General features: G+C 37.6%; 1 protein-coding gene across 1 annotated transcript; it reads left to right on the top strand.

Moving 5' to 3' along the window:
• Positions 1-6,670: 6,670 nt before the first annotated feature.
• On the top strand, positions 6,671-21,103 carry WDCP (WD repeat and coiled coil containing). The gene is made up of 3 exons (XM_005418403.2): positions 6,671-8,590; positions 17,489-17,609; positions 20,749-21,103. The coding sequence occupies exons 1-3, from the start codon at positions 6,671-6,673 to the stop codon at positions 20,913-20,915; spliced, it is 2,208 nt and encodes a 735-aa protein (XP_005418460.1). The 3' UTR covers positions 20,916-21,103.
• Positions 21,104-22,681: the final 1,578 nt, after the last annotated feature.

Here is a 22,681-nt window from a genome sequence, read left to right as displayed (position 1 = left end):
AGACACTAGAACCCATGTGATTCAGAAGTAACCAATTTTTATATAGTTTATAAAATTTGCTTTCTAGTGCACTTTCCAAAACAGGTATTGCTAAGGGTTTGGCTCTGTCATTGTCAACCAACCAGTTTGGATACAGGATTATGTCCAGCTCATGCTGTCCTGAGTTCCTTTACAATAATAAATTATTTTCCCAGAGCTGACAGAGTTTAGTGACCTTTTCAACTTACCAAGCTGGGACAAATATGAATCTGATAAAAATATTGCTATCCTTTGTTCTTCAAGTCTCAGTGGGTTTTCAATTGAGAGTGATCTAACTGAGTATGCACACTGTGGCAAAGAGCATTTAGCCATGCAAAAGGTTCCTGAGTTATCTGATGTGTCTGGTGGGAGTTATAAAAATATCACTTCAAGAGTATAAATTTACATCATCATGTAAAAAAGAAAGTACTAATAAGAGACCTCTTCAAAAACAAATACATTTAATATCTATGAAGAAAAAAACTGTCATAATTTGGAAGCTGAATGTTGACTTACAGATGGAAAGACCCATTAGATCATTCATTCCCTCTCTTTGCCAAGACAGAAATATATCCTAAAGAACATTTCATACTCTTCTGCCCAGTATAATTTTTGTAACATAAGTGCTAGAGTTTCTATTGAAAACCCGATTGCTTTATAAAGTGTGCACAAGAGACTGGCATGTACATATGGGAGGATTAAGTCAAAAAACAGTGGTTTGAGACAGAGAGGGCATTGAGACAGAGAGGGTGTGGGTAGGAATCATGTAGCTCTAGAAAGAGCTATTGGTGGGCTGATCACTGATAAATGTTCTAGTTAGAGCAGACATGCACGTAATGACTACACAACCATTCCTTGGCATTCATCTGTCCATACCCATTTCCTATCCAGCCCGATCAGCTAGACTCATAAAGCAAGAGTTGATGATCTATTTTAGGTACTTTCAGATGGAATGAATCATGCCCTAAAAGTATCTATTTCTCACCACTGACTTTTAAGTGAATCAGGAAGGGTCTGACTTAGACAACTGTAGTGTGCATGTGCAGAGATATGTTAGAGAGCTGAGGCTCCATGCTGTTGCCTAATGGGAGCTTGGGTACTACCTTCATGTAGGTGGCTACACCAATTTACTTTAATCCAAAAATACTAATTTGTGGAATGAATCCCACACCTACAATTAAATGAGGCATGAGTTTCATTCTCTGTGACCATGTTTGCATAATCATCCTGCTTTGCTAACCAGTTTTGCTTAAGTGTTGTGAAGGCCCAAAAAACATTAAATCTTTGATGAGAGTGAGAATTAAATGGCCTTCTGAAAATACTTGGTTCTCTTCTCTCCACTCCAGTGAACTAGAGTCTCACTCTAACCCACAAAAGGGAAAGCTTGGGTGATTAACAACCGCTTCACCAACTTTACTCCCCCAGATGTGCTGGATTTCTGTGTTAGAATTGCATATTTGCCTTTCTGTTACAGAGGAAAGGGAGTTCCAAGATCCATGAGCTTCAAGAAAGCTGCTGACAACACACCTGCAAGAATGATGGACAGCTCCAGTTCAAATGATGGAGCATCACTGGTGCCTTCCCTGAGACCCAGAGGGATCTCAGAGAACCCAAGGTCCAGTGTCAGAGAGGTCACTGCAGTCAGTCATACACGTATGACATTTGGAGAGTTGCCATCTAGCAGCATATCCCTGAGGGTAGAAATGAGCTCACAGAATTTGTAAACTTCTACAAGAGGCAAAACTTTTGCCTTGCTGTAGCAGTGTCATATGTGTCCCCATGCTAGGTGCCTGTATTTACAGATGACAGATCAAGCCACCCTTGGCCCAGGCAGTTGCTCCAGAAAGGTAACACCAAGGGTCTGCATATATGAAAAAAACATTCTTAGAAAGAAGTGGTGACTTTCCTGCCTGAAGTCTCCTCCTGCCTCCTGGATGAAGCCCACATAGAAAAGATGAGAGGCTTGCCTTTACACAATAATTTACATTTGTGGTTTTTTATTAATTAACCAAACTTAGCAATTTCTTAAATAAATGTATGTAAAAATGACAGTATTTCATTAGGTGTTTCCCACTTTACATGACATACATACAAAAATGTGTAGTTGGTGAGTAAAATCCTATTCTGAGAGTGGGGAGAGCACACAGACATATCCCTGTCAGAAGAGCCCACAGACATATCCCTGTTCAGATGTATAAGGCGTGGATCAGTGGATCTGCTCTGACAGATTACGTATTTTGTTTCTTTATTAACTGTGCATAATTTTTACATTCTGTTCAAGTTAGCTTATGACAGATAAGTACTTTTTAAAATCAGATCCTGAGGCAAAGAAATGTCAGTGTGAAAGAATAGAGACATTTAGTATGCATTTATTACGTAAATAAATACTCAAGCTTCTCAAAAGTGCTGAAGAAAATGACACACCTACTTAAATTGGTGAATTCATGGTGAGTAGCTTTAAACAGACACACTTTTGAAGTAAAAATACTACCAAGTATTAGACATTTCATGAAGCTGAGCTAAATTAATATTAGAAAAATTTATTACTCTTACATTTTTATTACATATTGAGCTGGATCTCTCTTCCTCTGAAGTCACCAGGAATATTAACATCTATTTAATTAACTTGGAGCAAGATTTAGTCTGGAAGAGTTATTTTACCATGACTAAAGGAGAAAATGAAGTCTGAAATTGAGCTTTTCCAGCAAGGCACTGAACTCAGATCCACAGAAATATTTAGAGACCAATCTCCCACTGGACAAGAGATAGACAGGTAAATATATTTAAGAACCTGGAACTCAGTAGCTGTGATCCATTTGGACACAAGAAGTATTCACTCTTTCTCTGAATAGCAAGTAGAGCAATGTGTAAAAACATCAATATAAATCAGTATTATAAGAAAAGGCAGCTCACCCTCAGCAATGATGAAGGCTGGATTAATTTTCCAACACTCATTATGAACCATGAGAACTCATATCTACCAGCTGGCAGCCATGTGCAACTCAGTGTTCAATTTATGTACTTCTAAAAACTGTCTCCTCCAAAGCACCAAGGACTGGCTGGAATTACTCTGCAGGAGAGAGACAGCCAAGGTACCCCCAGTGAAACACCTTGTTTAAGCCAAAGGTTACATTCTGATCTCAGTAACACCAGAGCTAATCAGAGGCTCAGAGATGCTAATGCATCAGAATCTAGCTTATTGTAGGTGTAAAGACTGTGGTTGCTCACTGAAGTGTCTCAGATTTCCAACTGTGGTGTTTCCAGGACAGTTTTCAATTACCAGCCTTTATTTTGAGTGTGTGCTATGGATATCTGTGCATACCAGGGTGATGGAATTTTTTTTTTTCAGAAAAATATGCTAACTGAATGAAGGGAACTTGTTTTTTCCACTCTTTTTTAATCCTGTTTTTAAAAAAATGATGTTGTGCCAAACAAAAGTTCAACATCTCTTTTATTCACTTTGTGCCTTCTTTGATCCCCAGTACAACTTGTTCAAATCCATAATCATGGCATAACTTAGGATTTATTCCCCACTGCATATTTTACAAGTCTTCCATTTACAGTTTTTTAAAGATACAATCTGAAATATAACCTTACCTCAAATTCATTTTCTCATACGTGGTGTTTATGGGGGTACCAAAGGATTCTGTTCTCACAGAAGTTCCTTGGCCACATTATTGCCTCTCCCCAGAACCACGAGAGGAAATTCTCCTTGAGATTCTCAAATGTTATCCCAAATGGATTCTGAAGTTCCAACTCAGTTGCTACAGAATAGAGCTTGCAGTGTGTCTAAACCCTGCAGATTTCAAGAAACACTGAGCCTCAGAGAGTTTTGAAAGGGCCACAGCAAATTCATACTTACTTGACTCCCCAGCTCACTACCATGTCAGTGGAACTTTGTGGATGTTGCCATCTTTGTATCTGTGTATTTCAGATAATTAATTAGAAATAAGTATGTTTCAGATTAAGTATGTCTTCCTAAGTGTGTCATAAGTATGACTTCAGATGAAGTCCTATTTCCTAAAGCCTTCAGAGGTAGATGAAAATCTCACTGTAGCTCTGCAGCAAATATTTTTCAAGATTTCAATGTTTATAAGATGACCTGAATTCCAAAATTGAGGTTGATTCTGACAAACTTACTGGCAAACCTCACGCATTCAGCCTTGTATTATCATCTGATCATGTGACAGACACTGCTGAAGAGCAAATGTTTTACGAGATGATGAAATTAAAAAAAAACCAACAACAAATAAAGTCCAGTCTTCCACACAAGGAATCATTCCATGCTCTCAAGATGCCAGCATAGCTGGCAGAATACACATTATACCCTGTAAAACATCTGAGCATTTCAGTCACACTGAGGCAGAAGTTTCTGCATCCAAACCACATTTAAGGTGTCTAGAATCCAGCTGTGACAGTTTTGTTAGGATATTGAAAGCACAGTGGTGCAGAATATACATGAGATACTGTGCCAAAGAATAGCTTTATCTGTTTCAGCAAAATACACCCAGAAGACAACAAGGCAGTGAAACACCAATATTTTGAAGTAAAATAAATATATATTATACAGACTGTCGATTTATGGAGCTGCTGGGATTGTATTTTAATGCAATCTATTCATTAGAACTACTATGAGTAAGAAACTTTCACTAATATAGAAAAACAATAATCCTACTACAACTTGGAGGAAGTTGTCAGAACTCCTAGTGAAACAGGTATGGCAGAGGGCATCTGTGCCACAAAAGGGTAAGGTAAAATCATTAAAAATCATGGTTTCACCACAAGCACAGACAGAGACCAAAGAATTTACGAGTCTTGCATAAAAAAGGATCTTCTAACCTGTATATTTAGCTTTTTAACTTTCACCTATTCCAGTCATCCTTGCTGGCTTGTTCTTGAAGAATATAAAAAAGTTTTTATTTTGAATGTAATCTTCATTAAATAATTCACAAAAGAAAAAAAGGTAGCTGTTAATAAGCATGTGATATAATTACAACAATTTGGGAGTTCTTTAGTGGCAATAACCATCCTCAGTAAATACATCTTGAAAAAGGCTGTTAAAAATTCTTACATCAGAGATCCAACTGCCTTCAACAAGACATTTGTTTTCCCTCAGGTGGTAATATACAAATATATGATGCATAAATGAGTTAAGGATGCAGAATGTGTATTGTTAAGTCTTACATCTTTAACCACAGTTATTACATTGATAGCTTGTAAACCTTTGCCCAGGTTTAATTTATTACTTTTTTGTTAATTTACAAAGCAAGGGACACAAGTTACATGGAAGCTGAAAGGAAATGCACGGGCAAAACAAGAATTACAGAAAGATGCTGAGGATGGGATTCACTTACCTGCTTATAAGCTTCTAATGCCATCTTAGGCAGCCCAGGGACTATCTGGGGATCATCTCTTTGTTGCCAGCTGCCACCCTAGATTGGCACTACTCTTCTCTAAGTCCTGTGTTGTACCTGCCAGCTCAGTGTGGCTGTCTGAGATATCCTGGGGAGCTGAAAATAGTAATGGTTGCTTATATTTAAGTTAATTAATCCCATCCTGACTATTTATGCTCAGCCATACACACCCGCCATCCAAGCTAACCCCAGAGAGCGCTGTGCTGAGGAGGGAAGGACAGAGACACCCAAGGCAGTCCCTCAGGCCCACCCAAACTGCTGTATCCTCCCACGGCCCCACTGTGCTACAGCAATTTTTTGGTTGGGTGTTTTGGTCCTTGACAACTCAAGGATCTTGCGTGATGTTGTGTTACATATTGTGGAAAATGCAGGGTTAGGAGAAACAGGAAATTTTTGGATTACTCTCTGCATTCTGTCTGTATAATGAGGGAACAGCCCTCAGATATAGGTGGCTGGGAAGACCAAGAAAGAAATCAATATATATTTGTGGTTAGGAAGTCCCAGTAAAATGAACACTAATCACTAATCAGCTGTCTTTGCTTCTAGACTATGTATTTGGGGCTTTTTACTTTGGGTGTTTGTTTTTTTTCATGTCACCTTCCTCTTGTTCTCTTGTAACTACTAATAGAACAGAGCATGATTTCCCTTTTCTACTTTCCTTTCATAGCCATTTCAGATCTTGTCTCTTTGAAAGATGCTGCCCATCACAGATTGCAATCTGCCTTGTACAGTTCTCAGTTATGTTAAAATCTTCTTTCATCCTTCAAAGGCTGGCTGAAAGAAGTGTCAGGTCATTATTTCAGGCTGTAGCTTAATACTTAGGCTTACCAGTATATGATCTCTCTCTATGGTAAAGACCTTCATTCACTGAAGGTCAAGGTATTAGTGTTATTTTTAAATATATTCCCAGCACTGAAGAGTTAAAAATAGCCTTCTACGAAACCGCACAGTAATTGGTTAAACCTTGTTAGCAATCACATGAAGATGATAACTCCTCCCAGGAAAAGACATAGCCAAAGCAGCTTTGACATGGATTTATACTTAGAAGAGCAGCTGCAGGCCTCCTGAGAAGGCGTTCACAATACAGACTCTTGGATTATTAGCAGAAAATTAGCAGCTTGATGCTGGAAAGGAAGGGAAGGAGACATGAGAAAAAAAACTTTCTCATGGTGATCTGCAAGTGAATTCCATGGATTCTCTATTTTGGAACTATTCTTATTAGAAAGAAAGCCTAAAAAATGGATCTGGGAAAGGCAAAGCTGCTGAGAACCGGCCTCAATGCTTTATATCAAGCTATCCATCCTGTGCATGGAATTGCCTGGACAGATGGGAAGCAAGTGATACTGACTACTTTATACTATCAAAATGGAGAGCTGAAGTTTGGAGACTCAAGCATTCTTGGTCAATTTGAACATGTGCATGGGCTTTACTGGGGTCCATATTGCTCTACAGACGCCCCAGCTCTACTCGCTGTTCAGCACAAAAAGCACGTAAGCATTTGGCAGCTGGTCTACAGCAGTGCAGAGAAGAAAAAGCCCTTGATTTCTCAGACTTGTGAAGTTGGTGAGCCATTTCCACTGCTTTCTCAGGGCTGTGTCTGGCATCCAAAGAAGGAGGTGCTGGCTGTGCTTACAAAACGAGACGCTTCAGTCTTGCACGCTGTTCGTACTGACAATACGCGGGTTAAGGCAGAGATCAAAAGCAGCGGACTCATCCACTGTGCTTGCTGGACTAAGGATGGTAATCGTTTAGTAGTTGCTATAGGCAGTACCCTGCACTCCTACATATGGGATAATGCTCAGAAAACTCTAAATATCTGCTCCTTTTGCCCAGTTTTTGATGTGGGAGGTTATATCTGCGCTATAGAAGCCACTCTGGATTTCCAAATTGCTGTAGCTACTGAGCTTCCTTTAGATAACATCTGTGGTATCAATGCAGGCATTACATTTGATGTGCCCTCTGGCACAGAAGCTGGTTCTTTAATCTCACAGTCTGCTTTGGTGCTTGGTGACGAGGAATACTCCATGGACACACGAAGAAAGTCCATAGATTCAGATAGATCAGGTGTTGATTCAGTTGCTTCTTCTTCATCAGGTCCTGTGGATTTGACCCATATCCTTGCAAACCACCGTCGGTCTGATCCCAGTCCTCTCATTACTCTGAAACGCAAAGACTCTGCAGCAACAAATGGTCAAGATTCTTCTCACTTGATCTTGGTGACTTTTGAGAGGAAGGTAACGACCACCAGAAAAGTCACCATCCCAGGTATTTTGGTTCCTGATATAATGGCTTTTGACCTTAGAGCTCAGATTGTGGCAGTGGCCTCTAATACTTCTAATATTGTTCTGGTGTATTCAGTAACCTCTTCCTCCATGCCACACATTCAACAAATCCAGCTGGAAAAAAATGAAAGACCAAAGGGCCTATGTTTTTTAACAGATAAACTCTTATTGATTCTGATTGGCAAGCAGAGGTTCCCTGATCCTAATCTCATTCCATCTTCAAGTTCAGACAGGTATGTAATGCGTCTTATGGTCAAAGAGTTGATGCTGGAAGAAAATTCTTCAGCATTGTCTGAGACTAAACAGAATATGTTTTATAACTTTGAATCGTCTGTTAATATACCTGGGAAAAGAAAATTCTTTGAGAATCTTGCCACAGAAGACCAGCCTCAAAGCAGAGAGTTGTTAATACCAAGAAGCACAGTTATTCAGTCTCCAAGTGGCAGGAGAAGACTCATTGAAGAAGTAAAGAGCCCTAGTTATGAGCAGAGCTCTTCATCAAGTGTGAGTGACCTGGATGAAAAAAGGCTCCCATGTGACTCCTCGGTGGCCTTGGAAACATTGGATGCTGAACCTATGAATCGCTCAGTGTCTCTTCGTGGTTTTGGATCACCCAGCAGGATTTCCAGCAGACCAACATCTCCTAAAGTGCAGTTCAATGTGATCCAAGAAGCATCAAATTCTCCTAAAAACAACAATTTGCCAAGTGAAAGGGGAATGAGTCACATATCTAGAAATTTAGAGAGACTTTGTGGCAGCTTCAATGAGTTACAGCTGAGCCTTTCTGAAATAACAGACTTGGCTAGGAATGGCAGGAGGATTTCTTTAGCCTACCCATGCTCCCAGGAACCGCCTGTCGTGCATGTCACCTACCAGGTAACTTTTTGTCAGCTTAGAAATACTGTGATAGGAACCAAACTTTTAAACAATCTTGCATTTATTTAGCTTTAAATCAAGAGGATGCAGTTTATTCTTATCAACCCATAAGAAATGTAACTTTTGTTTGGAATCAAGCTTAATTTAAAAGGGAATTAAAATTTGTCATTGGAATGACAGTTCAGGATGATGTGTATAGTTTAGAGGATACTTAACATGGGAGATCTGTCTGTTTATTCTTTGATCATGCACAATTGTCTTGGACACCGGCTGATTTTGTGTTCATCTGTCAGAGAGAACAGAGCCAGAGTTGCTAATCTACAAAAGGCTTATATTTTAGTTTAGTGCAGAGGTAAGCCGATGAATGGGGGGCTACACTAGCTCACCAGGAATGTAATAAATTTAAACCTGAGCTCAAATCCAGAGTCTGAAGATAGCCAGACTCACAGGAAGACTGAAACAAAGTATTGAATCTCAATTTATGGAAAATGTAAATGGATATGACATGAATTTGGCTTATTTCTGCTTTGATTTCTCAACACTATTCTTTGCAAAATAAGATGCACTTGATTTGTAAAACACATAACCACTTATAATTTTCAGAAAAAAAACCAACAAAACAACCCTCAAACAAACAAAAACCTTCTAATCCATCAATATGTAATTATGATTTCATTAGAAAGATATAAGGATTTCAAACCACCATGTTCCTATTACCCTTGTTTTGATAAATTTCCTCCTGGCTTCAATAAGAATTTCAACTAAGGAATGTAGGCTGGGTAATTATTTCTATCTACTGTTTTTAATATTATTCACAGGATTACTAACATTATACTGATCAGATTTTTGAACATGTTGATGGTAGTGGTAAAACTGGTCATCAACATCACTTTCAGGATATAAATGCCAATTATAAATGCATTCTTATCTACTGCAACATAAGCAGCATTATGTCAAAATAATACACTGCATTGTGATGATGCTGAAGCAAATTTTACTTCCTTTAACTTTAAAGGAATCTATGTAGACATCTAAGTACCCCTCCTTAAAAAGTCATTAAGGGAACGGTGACTCAATTCAATCATGGTCATTACTTTCTAGTAAGTGTTTACTTGGTATTTAAACAGATTCTGGTGTGTCGGGTTTTCTGGATAAAAGCAAAGCTTTCAATCTGAATTAGTCAATAATTTAACTTGAACACATTATACAAATTCTGTCGGAAAAGTAGCATGTCTATTTTAAATAATTTAGGATTTTATTGGCCAAGAAGCAAGCCCTTCTGTTCTCCAGTATGTTCAAATTAATTTTGATTTCTTAACATAAATCAACTTATTTATTTAGCAAGCAGCCCTGTTTCTAGGAGTCGATTGGATTAACCTTTCCCAAGAGAAGTTTTATTTGTGACTCATAATATTAATCTAAGATCTGAGGTTGCTGTGCACGTGCTTGCTCTAGAAGTAAGAATTAGTTAACCTGCTATTTTTCTTTGGAAAGAACAACAAAAAATTAAGTGCTTCTAAAGTACTGCTAGAAAAACTATGTTTAGAAATGAATACTTATTTATTTGAATAGGTTAGTTTCACATTAAGCCAGCAGCAAGCACTGCTAGCACCACATTACAATGACTCAAAAAAGTGCCACTAATGCCTTCCCACACACAGCTTTCCTGGGGAAGTCTCCATTAATGCCTTGTATAGTTCAGCCCCTCTTCTGAAATCAGGACCACAGCATGATGCCAAATAATAATGAAAAATAGGCTTGGCAGAAAGGTCTACAGACAGACAGGGAAATATTTGCTTCACAGGCAGCTAATAATTTTCAGAGAAATAGTTGTTTTGATTAGTTTATATTCAGACATCTGAACCTTGTTCCTCCTTCAGGAGTTGTTTAGTGCACTGTGAGCTCAGAGACCAGCTGGGCTGTGAGCTCCAGCCAGACTCTGTGTTCACAGAGCAGAAAGTCAGGAAATAACTTTATTGCCTTATGATATAAATATCAGCCAGTGGAAAACTTTCTAAGCTTTAGGAACACTGCAGTCCAGTCAATAATATGCCCATTATCTTCCAGCTCTTTGTGCCAAGTGCATGTCTTCTTAAGCGTCTCTATAATCCCCAGCACAGCAGAGGCTCAGTCTTGACTGAGAAGTCTATTGCACTAAAGAATATAATTATCAGAATTGCATAACCAAAATTATATGTTTAGAAAATAAAATGAAAATTTAAAACATAATGGTTAAAAATGTAGCAATAATTAATGAGCAATTATGAACACTGTTGTGCAGAAGCATCATTGACATATTTATCTGTACTTCCTGTTCTGCTTAGGAAACTAAAAAACCAGAAACATTTATTACTTAATAATTCATAATGTTTGCTCATTTAGCAGTCTTCAAAACCTTTGTTTATCCTGTTAGTGCAAGTCTGCCTGTAACTCCTCTGAAGTCACATCTATGCAGTGTGCAGTGCTACCAGAATTTGTATTCTTTGTAGCCCATAGCCATAGAAGAAAACCATGATCATTCACGCTTTGGAAATGTCACTGCACTATCACTTTTGTAATAGCATTCAGCCACCAGAGGTAACTTGATCATTCAACCCTGAAAAGCAAATATTATTGCTCTTTCATCACATGCATGTTTGTGATTCAGGGGAATGTGGGAGGGCAGACAGACAAATGCAATAAGAAGACATTATTTAAAAAGAAAAAAAATAAAAGAGGATCTGTCACAGATTTTTTTCTGTTTCGCTTTGCAAAAAGATACTTATACCATCCCTTTCCCCCAGAAAAGAAACAGCTGCAGAATATTTAAACTAGTCTCATTCAGAAGCTAATTACAGTGGAAATAAAGCCAATCTGGATCTCAAATTAAAGGCATTTAGGCAAACCTCTCCAGGAGGAATAACATTCATCTTAATCTGAAGAACATCTTTAAACTCCTACATTTTGTTCACAAGCAGTATGATGTCAAAAGTTTATATCACGGATAGCATATATTGCATAATTAAATAGGAAATAATAGCTTTTCAGCAATTAGTCACAATGACTTTCTTTTCTTAGCACAGACCAATAATTGTACATAAGTAAATCTGTACTTTTATAGTATCTTCATACAATTTGCTATGGGAAACTTTATTGGCAGCTACAAAGGTCAGCTACAAAATAAACATGGGTGTTATTTTTTTTACACATATCTGGGAGATGAACATAAAGGATCCAAATACATGGCAGTAAAGCTCTGATAAAAATACATGATGTAAAGAATAGGAATATATGGGGGGCACAGTAAACTGAGCAAAGACCAGGCTGAAAAGATGAGCTGTAATAAGACCATGAACCCTTCTGAAATCCAAAGGGCAATTTTGACTTGGGTTGAGCAATAGAACGTAAGTAATGAAAATGATGGAAGAGGAAGCTGATATGACTGCTCCCTGGAGTAAGAAACTAGTCAGCTATCCTGAAATTTGGAAACAAGAGATTTAGGATGACTGTAAAAGAAAGACCTGCAGTAGTCAAAAGAAAGTGTGATTAATGCATGGCTAACATTTTGAGCAAAGGTTGAGGAATTTATGTGATTAATGCATGGATAACATTTTGAGCAAAGGTTGGGGAATTTGTTATGAACAAATTCTGTCAACAGCGTTCTGAAACTGATCAATAGCAGACAAGCAGGGTGTGTAGAGGAGACACAATTCCTTTTGTTAGAGCAGATGATTTGTTTGTTGGATGCATAGGTGCAAAAGGAAAGGAACACGCAATGTCAAAAATAGAGCCAAGTTATCATACTGCACAAAGAAAGTAGAGATCACACATAAAGATCATGGAAGCACAAAAGGTGTATCTTAGATGACAATACACCTGAAACAGTAGTTGCAGAGAGCCAAGAGGAGAGAAATCACAGCATTGTGTCACAAGGAATGCTGATGTGCCCTATAAATGCAAACTGCACTGGGATTTAAGCACCTCTGAGCACCTCAGGTCTCTTCCAGCATAAACATTTTACAGGCTTATGCTTCTCTGCCAGGTTAATTAAGGTTGCAATTGGCATGTCCCACATAAGGGTAAAGAAAGGAAATATATCAATACCTCCACCACAATAAAAACAGAATCTACCAAAAAGCAGGCAGGAATCACAGCAACAGTAGAAATAATGACAGGGAAGGGGAGCAGGGCAAGCTGTCAAACTAATGAACACCACCTGTGGCAATGCTGCACGAGGCACATGAGAATGTAAATCATAATTCTCCTTCCTCCTCAATGCTCTCTTCCTTAGCTGTTCAAGTGTCTTTTCATTGTCTTCTGGGACAGAACTCCCACATCTAGCTATTCTACTAGCTTTTTCTCACCCTGCACAATGAATATGGGGGCAAGGTTAAAGCAAGCTGACTAATGGGTACTAAGGTATCAAACCTGAACTCACCAGTGGAGCACAACACAGTTGAAATCAAGAGTGTAAAAGAATGAAAACAGAATCCTAGACAACTACAGCACTATTTACTGTACAATGCGTGTGCTTGCTAGCCTGATACCTTTCCCTAATGAAAGAACAGATTATTAACACAAAGGAGATGAAGAATATTTAAAATACCTGTAATTCAGTACAGTACTTGAAATATGCCACAGGGGAAATTATTTGTTCAGCAGCAGAGAGTAGGGATTAATAGAAGAAAAATAAGATGGTTAAGGAATTAGCTGCAATGGAGATAGTAATAGTTATAGCAATATAGAAGAAAATGGAAAAAATTACTGGTGGATTTTCTCATTATGGATTTTCAGTGTTATCTAAAAGTTTCATTAATGATTTGCTGAGTTATGCTTATAAAATCTGCATATGACATAAAGTCAGTAATATTCCCAGTAAAGGATCAGGATTTCACACTTGTAAATTGATGACTATTGTTTAACATCTAGAATAAATTTTTAAAAAGGATTGAAATTGATGAAATGAACTGATATAAAGTGCATAGTAATATATTCCAGGATTAAGAGATGAAATTTCTGCTTCTGTACATGTTATTTGACTACAAGATGACTGTGAATTTAAAACACAATACTGTTATGAAAAGAACAAAGGCAGTGTGTGGGCACATCAGTGAGGCATATCCTTCAGCAGGTGATGAGCACTGGGCACACAGCTGGCAGGTCTCATCTGAAATATATTTTACATTCCTAGACATCCATGGGCAAGAAGAACACATTGAGACTTCAACTGATCGCTAACCCAGCATCAATAAAAACAATTCTGAGTGGTAGCACATTCTCATTTACCTCACTGGTTCATCAGTTGTTAAACTTAAGTTCATTAAGATGATCTCAGCATGCAGGAGAGTGTAGGCAGCGCATTAGGAAATACAAGACAAATGAAGAAAAGGTCAAGAGGCAGAACCAGTTCCAGCTGACTGCTCAGTGGGGTTCAAAAAAGGGAGAGAAGGCATGTTCACTTATTGTGCAGTATGAAAACTGCAAATATGTGAGATATATAACATCTCATCCAGGAATCCTTTTGCCTTAGTAAATGATGCTTTTCTCCTACATATTTGCAATCTGAAATGTGAGTTTTGAAAGACAGCTTGGCACTGCTGTGACAGGCTGGCTGCTGCCCAGAACACCCTTTATAGGCTGTAAAATCTGATCTGGGCAGGCTGACATGGGTGAGGGAAAACAATTATTGAATTGATCTTTTCTTTATGCTGGGTTTTTGTTGAAGGAGAGTTGCACTTGACATACTACAGGAAGTTGGCTAAAGAAACTTAATCTGAAAATATACAGCTAATGTGTGTGGAAATATATTTGTTTCTTCTGTGATTAACATGTTCTTTGTCTACCAATAAACTTTGTGCTAGGATAAAGCAACTAACACAAGGGATTTTAATCTGGGAATTTCAAGTCCTCTGATTCCTATTGAGATAAATAACAACATAGCAAAAACAGACATGGATTTTGGGAAGAGGTGGATTAAATCTAGATTTGGCTAGAAAATTGTCTTTGGGTTATGGCATGAAAGAGGGAAGTACCAAGGCAAGCTTTTAGTTGTACCTGTAAACTCTGTCACAAATTACTTCCATGACCTTGACTAAATCTCTTAAGCTCCCTGTGTAATGGTATGATCATCTATAAAAAGGAGATACTAAGAGTTACCTGCCTCACAAGAAGGTACAGGTTTAAATCTGTTAATCTGTGATGTGACATCTATGAACACATCCTCCAAGAGAAGGCACATTATCACCACTTAAACTAAGCATTAAGCAAAAAGGCTAAATAACTAGAAGATTATAACAAAGAAAGATTCTTGACCTGACAGAATCTGTAAAAGTCAAAAATAAATGTATAAGATGATTATGTTTATAATTACAAACAGAAGGATGTAACAGAGAAAATAGCTCATATGAACACTGACAAGTGATGAAAGACAAACAACTGAGACTTGATATTTCAGGTCTGTCCTTGAAAAACTGTTTAGGATAAAAAATAGGTGTTGTGCAGTTTTGTGTATACAAAAATGTCTTCTACTTCCAATGGCTGTTCCAATAATAATGTGCTATTCTATATAGGAACCAAACTAGAACAAAATCATCTTGAGTATACATTTCCATTCAACTGATTTCAAGTCAAGACAGACAGAGCTAGATTATTTTGTGATAATTCTTGAGCTGAAGCATATCTATGTGAAAAATGGACCCCTTGGGTCAAGGCAATGAGCTTGTCTCACGTACAATCCATTTTTTTCTCTAATTCAGGAACTGAAGTTCTAGTTTGAATAAACTCTGTTATTCCAATCTGAACTCAGGAAAATGAAATAGTTGTTAGATGTGCTAGTCCACAAACTGCAGCAATGACAAAGCTTTGCACAAATACCTGGACAGGCAAAGAGCACCTTTGCAATGCCTATGCAAAGCACAGACTCACTGCTGAACATTCATCCCATTGAGTTTCAGTTGTGTTTAGGTTCAATAGAATACAGTACTACATAATTTGGAAATTCCAAGTTTTTGGTATATTTCTAAGCACTACATAACTTGGAAATACTTAAAAATTACAAAGAACTTTTCTTATATAGTTGCAGCAGTATATAAGAAAATAACTTTTCTTATATAGTTGCAACAAAAAGTTGCTATAGGTTTATGACTAAGAAAATGATACTTCTTTGATGTATTCCTTAGGTATATCCTTTATTAATTATGCACCAACAAATTTCTGGTTGTTTTGAATGTGGAAAAAAGATGAGAAGACATTTGAAAGTTGGAAAGTTCACATATTTAATGGAAAGATTTTTTTTAAATGGTTTTTATTAACAAAATCACTCACAATAAATAAAACGTAGATAAATAAATAAAAAAATAAATAAATAACAATCAGCCATAGACTATCTGCATGAGCAAATAATAGCAGAGTGGGAGAAAGGACATTTGCAACAGTCAGCAGACATTCTGATTTACAGAATTCAATGCAGTTACATGACAGCACAGACACGGTGTACAGAAAAGTGAAAGGGATTGATTTAGAAAGATTGTTACACAGCAAAAAAGCACACATTCACAGAGAGCAACTGTGAAAAGACAACACAATTAGAAATGAAGACAAGCATTACAAGAGACATTTATTTAGTCAGAGGTTAGATTACTGTGCACACAAATTGAAGATGCAGTTGTGAATTAATTCAACCGTAAGTTTTACATAAGCAAGAAAAATTCAAGGATGTGAAGTAGACACAGACAGAGTAGGACTAGAACAGGAGTTAGGATATATGAGATTCTGTCAATCCATTCTGAAATATTACCTTGGATCCCTTTTGAATGTATGAAACAGAGGGGTCTATGAAATTGGGTAAATAGACTGTCCATTCATAACAAATATGTAAAATCTGGGGGTATTGCAAACATAAAGAGGCAAAAGAAAAAGAAACAAACGAAACATAACATAAGGAACTACAAAGGGAGAAAGCATGGAAAGAAAAAAATGAAATTCACAGGACAAAGTATAGAAATATTATTTAGCAATATTAGTTAGGAAAAAATGTCCCATCCACATCTATTTCATAATAACATTTAGTCATTGGAAAATTTTCAGTGTTAAAAGGACTTTTAAATGCTAGCAGATAGGAAAATGTAAGTTCAAATATATATCCACTCCATGACCATAGTAGCTAAACAATTTTTTTGTCCTTGCACCGTGCAGTAACCAGAAAGATGAAACACAAAGATGTTGATTCTTAGGGCCACCTAAATTTCATGAAGCACAAACAAGCCACTTTTATATTCAAGTGTGTTCTTTCAGTAAATATCAGAGCAAATTCCAAGGCAGTAAATCCATACATTCCCTCTCTCTCAAAGCAAGTCACAGGATTCCCAAGCTACCTTGATGTGACAGCTTTTCAGAGATTGTTGCTAGGTCCAGTCTCTCTGCAGTACTCCCTGTGCTGAAATAACCCTGAGGTTATTTTGTCAGGGTGGAATAGCTGCCCAATGGCTCTCAAACCCACCCACACATACAGCTGAAACTGAGCAGAGTACTCATTTACTCTGGGAGCATCTGGAACAACATTATTCCAGGTATGACACATTCCCTTCCACTGAACTGGCTTCAGGCAGGGAGGCCCCACAGACACACAGATGCCCAGCCCAGGACAATACATGTACAGGGCTGAGGCAGCTTTCAGCTGCAGGAGCTCACAAAGCAAAAACCGAAGAGGCATTTTTATCCTCCTCACGTGGGGCTATGAGATCGTGCTTAGAATGGTCCTGCATGATGATGTCATCTATAAACTGTAGGAAAGACAGACAAAGAAAAGGCAAAATCACTGAAGAACTAAAAGGAGTAAGAGCAGAAGAATGGTTATGAGTACTTGGGCTCAATGTCTAAGCCATTAACTAGATCTTTTCTTTTACATACATGGATATGAAGAAAAGCTTTTCAAATGGATCAGTTACTGAAGAAACAAAAGACGTTCTCCTCTGTGATGGCAAGATCCATTTGAGTTTAGTTCAGCAGCTGTTTGACCTGCCTGTTATTGAAATGAAACATGGTATGTTCTTTTTATTTCTGCTATCTGGTTTCACCTGAGATTTTTAGCATATAAAAGAAGCATTTGCAACCGAATAATTACCCCAGACTTTAGTAAACTGAGCTAACTAACTTTTGGCAAGTGTGTGTTTTCCCTTGTCTGAAATACAGCAGAGTCTCTTGAAATAATTTAAATGCTAAGTAACTGCAAAACTACCTATTAGCAGAGTAACATGTTAGGTGCCTCTGCAAAGGAAGGCTGAGAAAATAATCAGTACACTGTGTTACTGGAAGGAGAATAGTAGAATTGCTTTCCTGAAACCTTTTGACATTTTGCTTCACCCATCCTTACTAGCATGTCTCAGCCTGGACAACAGAGTATAGGTTGGAGAAAAATTCACTCTCAGAATATTATATATATATATATATATAGTAGCATTTGGGATTATTTTAATGTAAGATAAAAAATGAAGCTCAATGTTCCTATTTGCCAATCTCCCATTTTTACCACCCACCACTGACCAACTCATAAGGACCAATGAAAAGGGGCCCCATACTGGCCTCTGAATTGCCTTGTCCCTGTCTGTTCCTTTGTGACACCCTCAGAGCAGCACACAAACTGCCATTTCTCTATAATGTTTCTGATGGCTTTTCTCATCACAGGCTACCATGATCCTCTTTCTGAGGTTGTTCCAGAAGACAAAGACATGCACGTTCCATATTTTTTTCAAGAATCTTCCTTGACTGTGCAGTGCAGTGTAAGCACATATGAAAAAACTCTACCTGCTTTTGAGACCTGAGCTATTTCCCAGCAGGCTTCTGCAGCAAAATGATGCAGAGCGGCAGGGCAAGGAGGAGTTCATTTTTGGCCTGTATTTCCAGCTCTTGATTTTGGAAAGAAATGCCCATAATAAACAAGGGAACTGAGAAAACCAATTTTCAGCTCTATAGAGCAGCTGAATATTTAATTAGCAGAACACCTTTCCTCAATTTTATGTATTAGACTTCAGAGATATCAAAAAGATAATGTCTCAGAATCATCCTAATATGTCCCTCTTTCTGCTTGGATTTTCTGATATTGAGTCTGTACACTTTCAGCAAAAACAAAAACTGAAACAATCTTTCTAAAACTCACCAAAATCCTGCAAAATTATAAGGTTTGGAGCAGAAGCAGTTGTGTAGCTCTTTATTGAGTTCTAGATGGTACTTGCTTATATTCCTAAAAGTTTCTTTGACACACAACATAAATACTAAATGTGAGGTTTAAAAATATCACTCCCATCCTTTAATACTATATAATTTAAGGGTATGTAATGAAGAGCATGGTTGTATTATAATGACAGCCTGGCATTTATTACAATGAGTAAACACTTAAGCATTAATAGATTGGAGGGAAAAGTTTCACAACTGTAAGTCAAATTCATGTCCACAACAATGCTGTTAAGATCATCAGAGTTAAAAGAGCAATGAGCTCAGCCTCATTGTTTGCCCTTTAAGCCCAGGACTGTAATACCATTACCTGTGCTAAATACTGTCTGTTTAGTGCCCTGGTGGCAGCACACAGGAGTCTCTCTTTTTGGCATATCATCATAACAATTGTTCACAGTAAAAGGGTACTATACCCTGCACGTTTTTTCCATTGAAAGATTCCGTGGGATATGCTTCCAAGCAAGTGTTATCAATGACACTGAGAATTTCCAGCATTTCAATGGATGAAAATAATTTCAAGAGTCTGACACAAAAGTATGCTTCATCAATTTGATCAACAATGGAATATCCATTTGGACCATAGAACTTCCTCTTTCAGGGCCACTGCTCACAGAATCTGAAGTCTGTTCAGATTTAGAAAGAAAGTATTAAGAGCAGAAGATTAAAGATCCATGGTTTGGAAAGACAATCTTCTTATGATGTAACAGGTGACATGACAACATATAACCAGCCTGGAAAAGTGCTTTGTTAGTGGTTAAAGAAGGGGAGATCTACCTTCTCCAGGAGCATGCTTTGTTATGACTGACAAAAATAAGGATGGTACATTTGGATTTTCTACAGTTCCTTTTTTCACATTCCAATTTTAAAAACAGTTTTATATCCCAAAATCTAAAATCCCAACATAGAACCTATCAGGGCTTTCTTTCCCTCATATCCCAGCTAATGCCCCTACTCAATAATGACAGAATCACATGCTCTAAGGAAAGTGTGTCATATAAAGGCTCCCCCAATGGTTTTAAGTTGCCACAGATTTTTTATTCCATCCTGCGTCAAACTGGAAAAAAATAATAGAGAATTCACTTTTTTTCTACGAGAACTGCAATATCCAGGAGAAAGAAAGCCAGATGAATCACTAAAGAAAATAAATGTAGCTTCACTTTTAAGCCAATTTGCTAAGAAAAGTAAAAACCAAAAAAAAGTGGAGGGAGGTTTATTTTCTTCTATGCAATATAGAAAGAGAACCTAAAACATTTTGAAGTATTTTGGTTTTCAAATCTTGTCCGCTTTTTTTCCGAAAACAAAAGGATTAAAAATGTCATCCATATTTTGTTCATTCTCTTTAGGAGAAGACTCTATAAATAATTAAAAGACAAGAAATTTTACTGTAGCAGCTTTTGTAAATCATCTTCAAGGTGTAACTTTCTTCTATTTGCTATATGAATTTGAAAATAGATGGAACAATCTTGGTTTGATGGTAATGAGATGGAGACCCCTATTCCTTTCTAGAACAAGTACAGGACAATCATTTTTGTTGGCAACTTTTCCATTTTTTATAATCTCTTTGTCATTTGGGTAGAGCAGATGAGTGAAAAGCAGAAGCAGATGTCATTAGAACAAAAGCCAGCTGAAAGGTTGGCTGAGTTTTCAGAAGATGAAGATACTTTTAGTTTATTAGAACTAGCAAAGATGCACCTTGTGTTTGAACTTAATTTAAATAAGAGACAAAATGCCTCAAACCTTGCAAGACCTTTCATTTAGCCCCTCACTGCATCTGCACAAAGGTGTGTTGAGCATGGATTGTCAGACCTTAATGTCATTAGTGTAATAAGGCTTTAGTGCACAAAAAGAAACCCTGCTCTGCCTGCGTGCTCACTGACTTTTCGAAACGTGCTTCTGCATTTACGTAACCACAGCAGTGCACTCATTTTCTTTTTCTTGCTTAATTTTTGTAGGCTCTTCTTGGATTGTGCTCACTGCAGACAAGGACGGCTTTGTGCCATTAATATTCAAAGCCACACAAGAGATAATCATAAGGGATGGAACTGACAGTTCAGAAGTCTGTGGAGGTCACTCCTACAAAAAAAGCATCCCAATGCGACCACCAAGCAGAGTGACATAATTTCTGAACAAATAACCCCAATGACCTTCTTTTCTCCTACAATACAGAGATATTCTGTGCTCTCAGACACTGAGAGACTAGAAAGCTGTCTTCACTACTTTCTGTGTATTGCAACTGCAAAATCTGTGGCATGGTTACACTACAGCTGCATCCTTGGGTTGGCTGGACCCTCACTATACCTTTGGAATGACTGGACCTACAGTGAAGTTCACCACAGCTGCTGTTATTAATGGCTGGAGCCAAGGGACTATTGTCTACTTTGAGGTCAGGATGTTCTTGGAGGAACAGTATTATGCTAAAAATCATGCAGAAACAACAAATCTAGCTGGTGCAGGTGTACAGTTTAACATAAAACCTGAAGAAAATACAACTAAAGAGCTCTTATATTCATTAAGGAAAACAAGGATAGGAAAAAAAAAATTGTCTCAGCCGCTTTTCTGCTCCAGCTGGATCCCATGGAAACCTGCAATATTTTCAGAAATGCCTAATTTTTATATGAAAATGTTCAATTATTAAAAAGGCTGTATCACTGTCTCCTGTCAGTGTCTTACACAGCATGTAGATTTATACATGCACACAGAAGAGAAAGAAAAAATCTTGCAAGACAAATTGAGGATCAAAGATGTTTAATGTAAATTTCATTTGGCTAATGCAGGTATATACACTGAACATTTCATCTACGGTCTCTGCATGATCAGTCAGATAAAGAAAAGCACTTCTACAGCAGATTATTCATGCCCTAACAGAGATTTCTAAAACTGATTGTGGTGAACTGTCCCTGTTAAATAAGTAAATAAGTGCCTGTTCCTTTCCATTGACTGCAAACACAAGCTGGGGGACTGGTTTGAACACAAGCATTTGCTTGTAGCCAGGTGAACCTCACCCTGAGAGACAAGAGACAATACAGATACAGGTGAGAGTCAGGCAGGCAGGTCCATGGGAATGAAACTGTCATGATTATGGTGATAGAAATAGGCATAAGGGAAGAAATTAATGAGCTCCCTAACTTTTCCTCATTGAAATGCAAAGAGAAGGATAAAGTAGAGTGAGCAGCCATGTGTGCAAGGGCATTTTGTACTGGAACCATGGAAAGTCGTGCCTGCTTCACCCTGTACAGCCAGGGAAACAGACAAGGAAGGACATTTAAGCTACTATTAGGAGTTACTTTTCATACTGTGCATTTTGGGTCTTGTTTCTCCTGGGGAACCTTTTTTCCCTTCCTGGGAACTATGGCAAGCCCATTCATAAGGCACAGATACTAAAATCCAGTTATAATACTTCACCCCATTCAAAGGCTGGATCAAGACAGTAGAGCTACGCTCTGAAGAACCTTAATGGGTTTGGAGGTTTGGCATTAGTACCATTGCAGTGATGCAGCCAGGAATCTCATAAGGAATGATTTCAATCCCTGAAAGAAGTAAACAGTTTCATTTAACTGAATTAAATGTCTTCTTCATGCAAGGGACAAAGGAATCATCATTCTAAATCACCAATAACCACAGGTATGCAATACCACGGAATATATTTGTACTACCTTGTTTGTAAAGATATCTTTAAGCAGCCTCAAGAAGCATTCCTGATTGTAAAAAAAAAAATCCTAAACAACAAATAAATATGACTTTTTAAGTATTAAACACATCAGTTACTTTACAGTTATTAGGTTAATTGGATTTCCTGCTTCTTTGCATTAGAATTGTGTTCAAATGAGTATTTGTATTACTACTGCTTTAAGAATTTAATGTAAATCATGCTTTCCTTCACTGAAA

Source organism: Geospiza fortis, unplaced genomic scaffold (genome assembly GCF_000277835.1).
Source record: "Geospiza fortis unplaced genomic scaffold, GeoFor_1.0 scaffold98, whole genome shotgun sequence".
Taxonomy (NCBI): Eukaryota; Metazoa; Chordata; class Aves; order Passeriformes; family Thraupidae; genus Geospiza; species Geospiza fortis.
The sequence above is the reverse complement of the archived record's forward strand: the minus strand, read 5'-3'. Positions and strand labels throughout refer to the sequence as shown.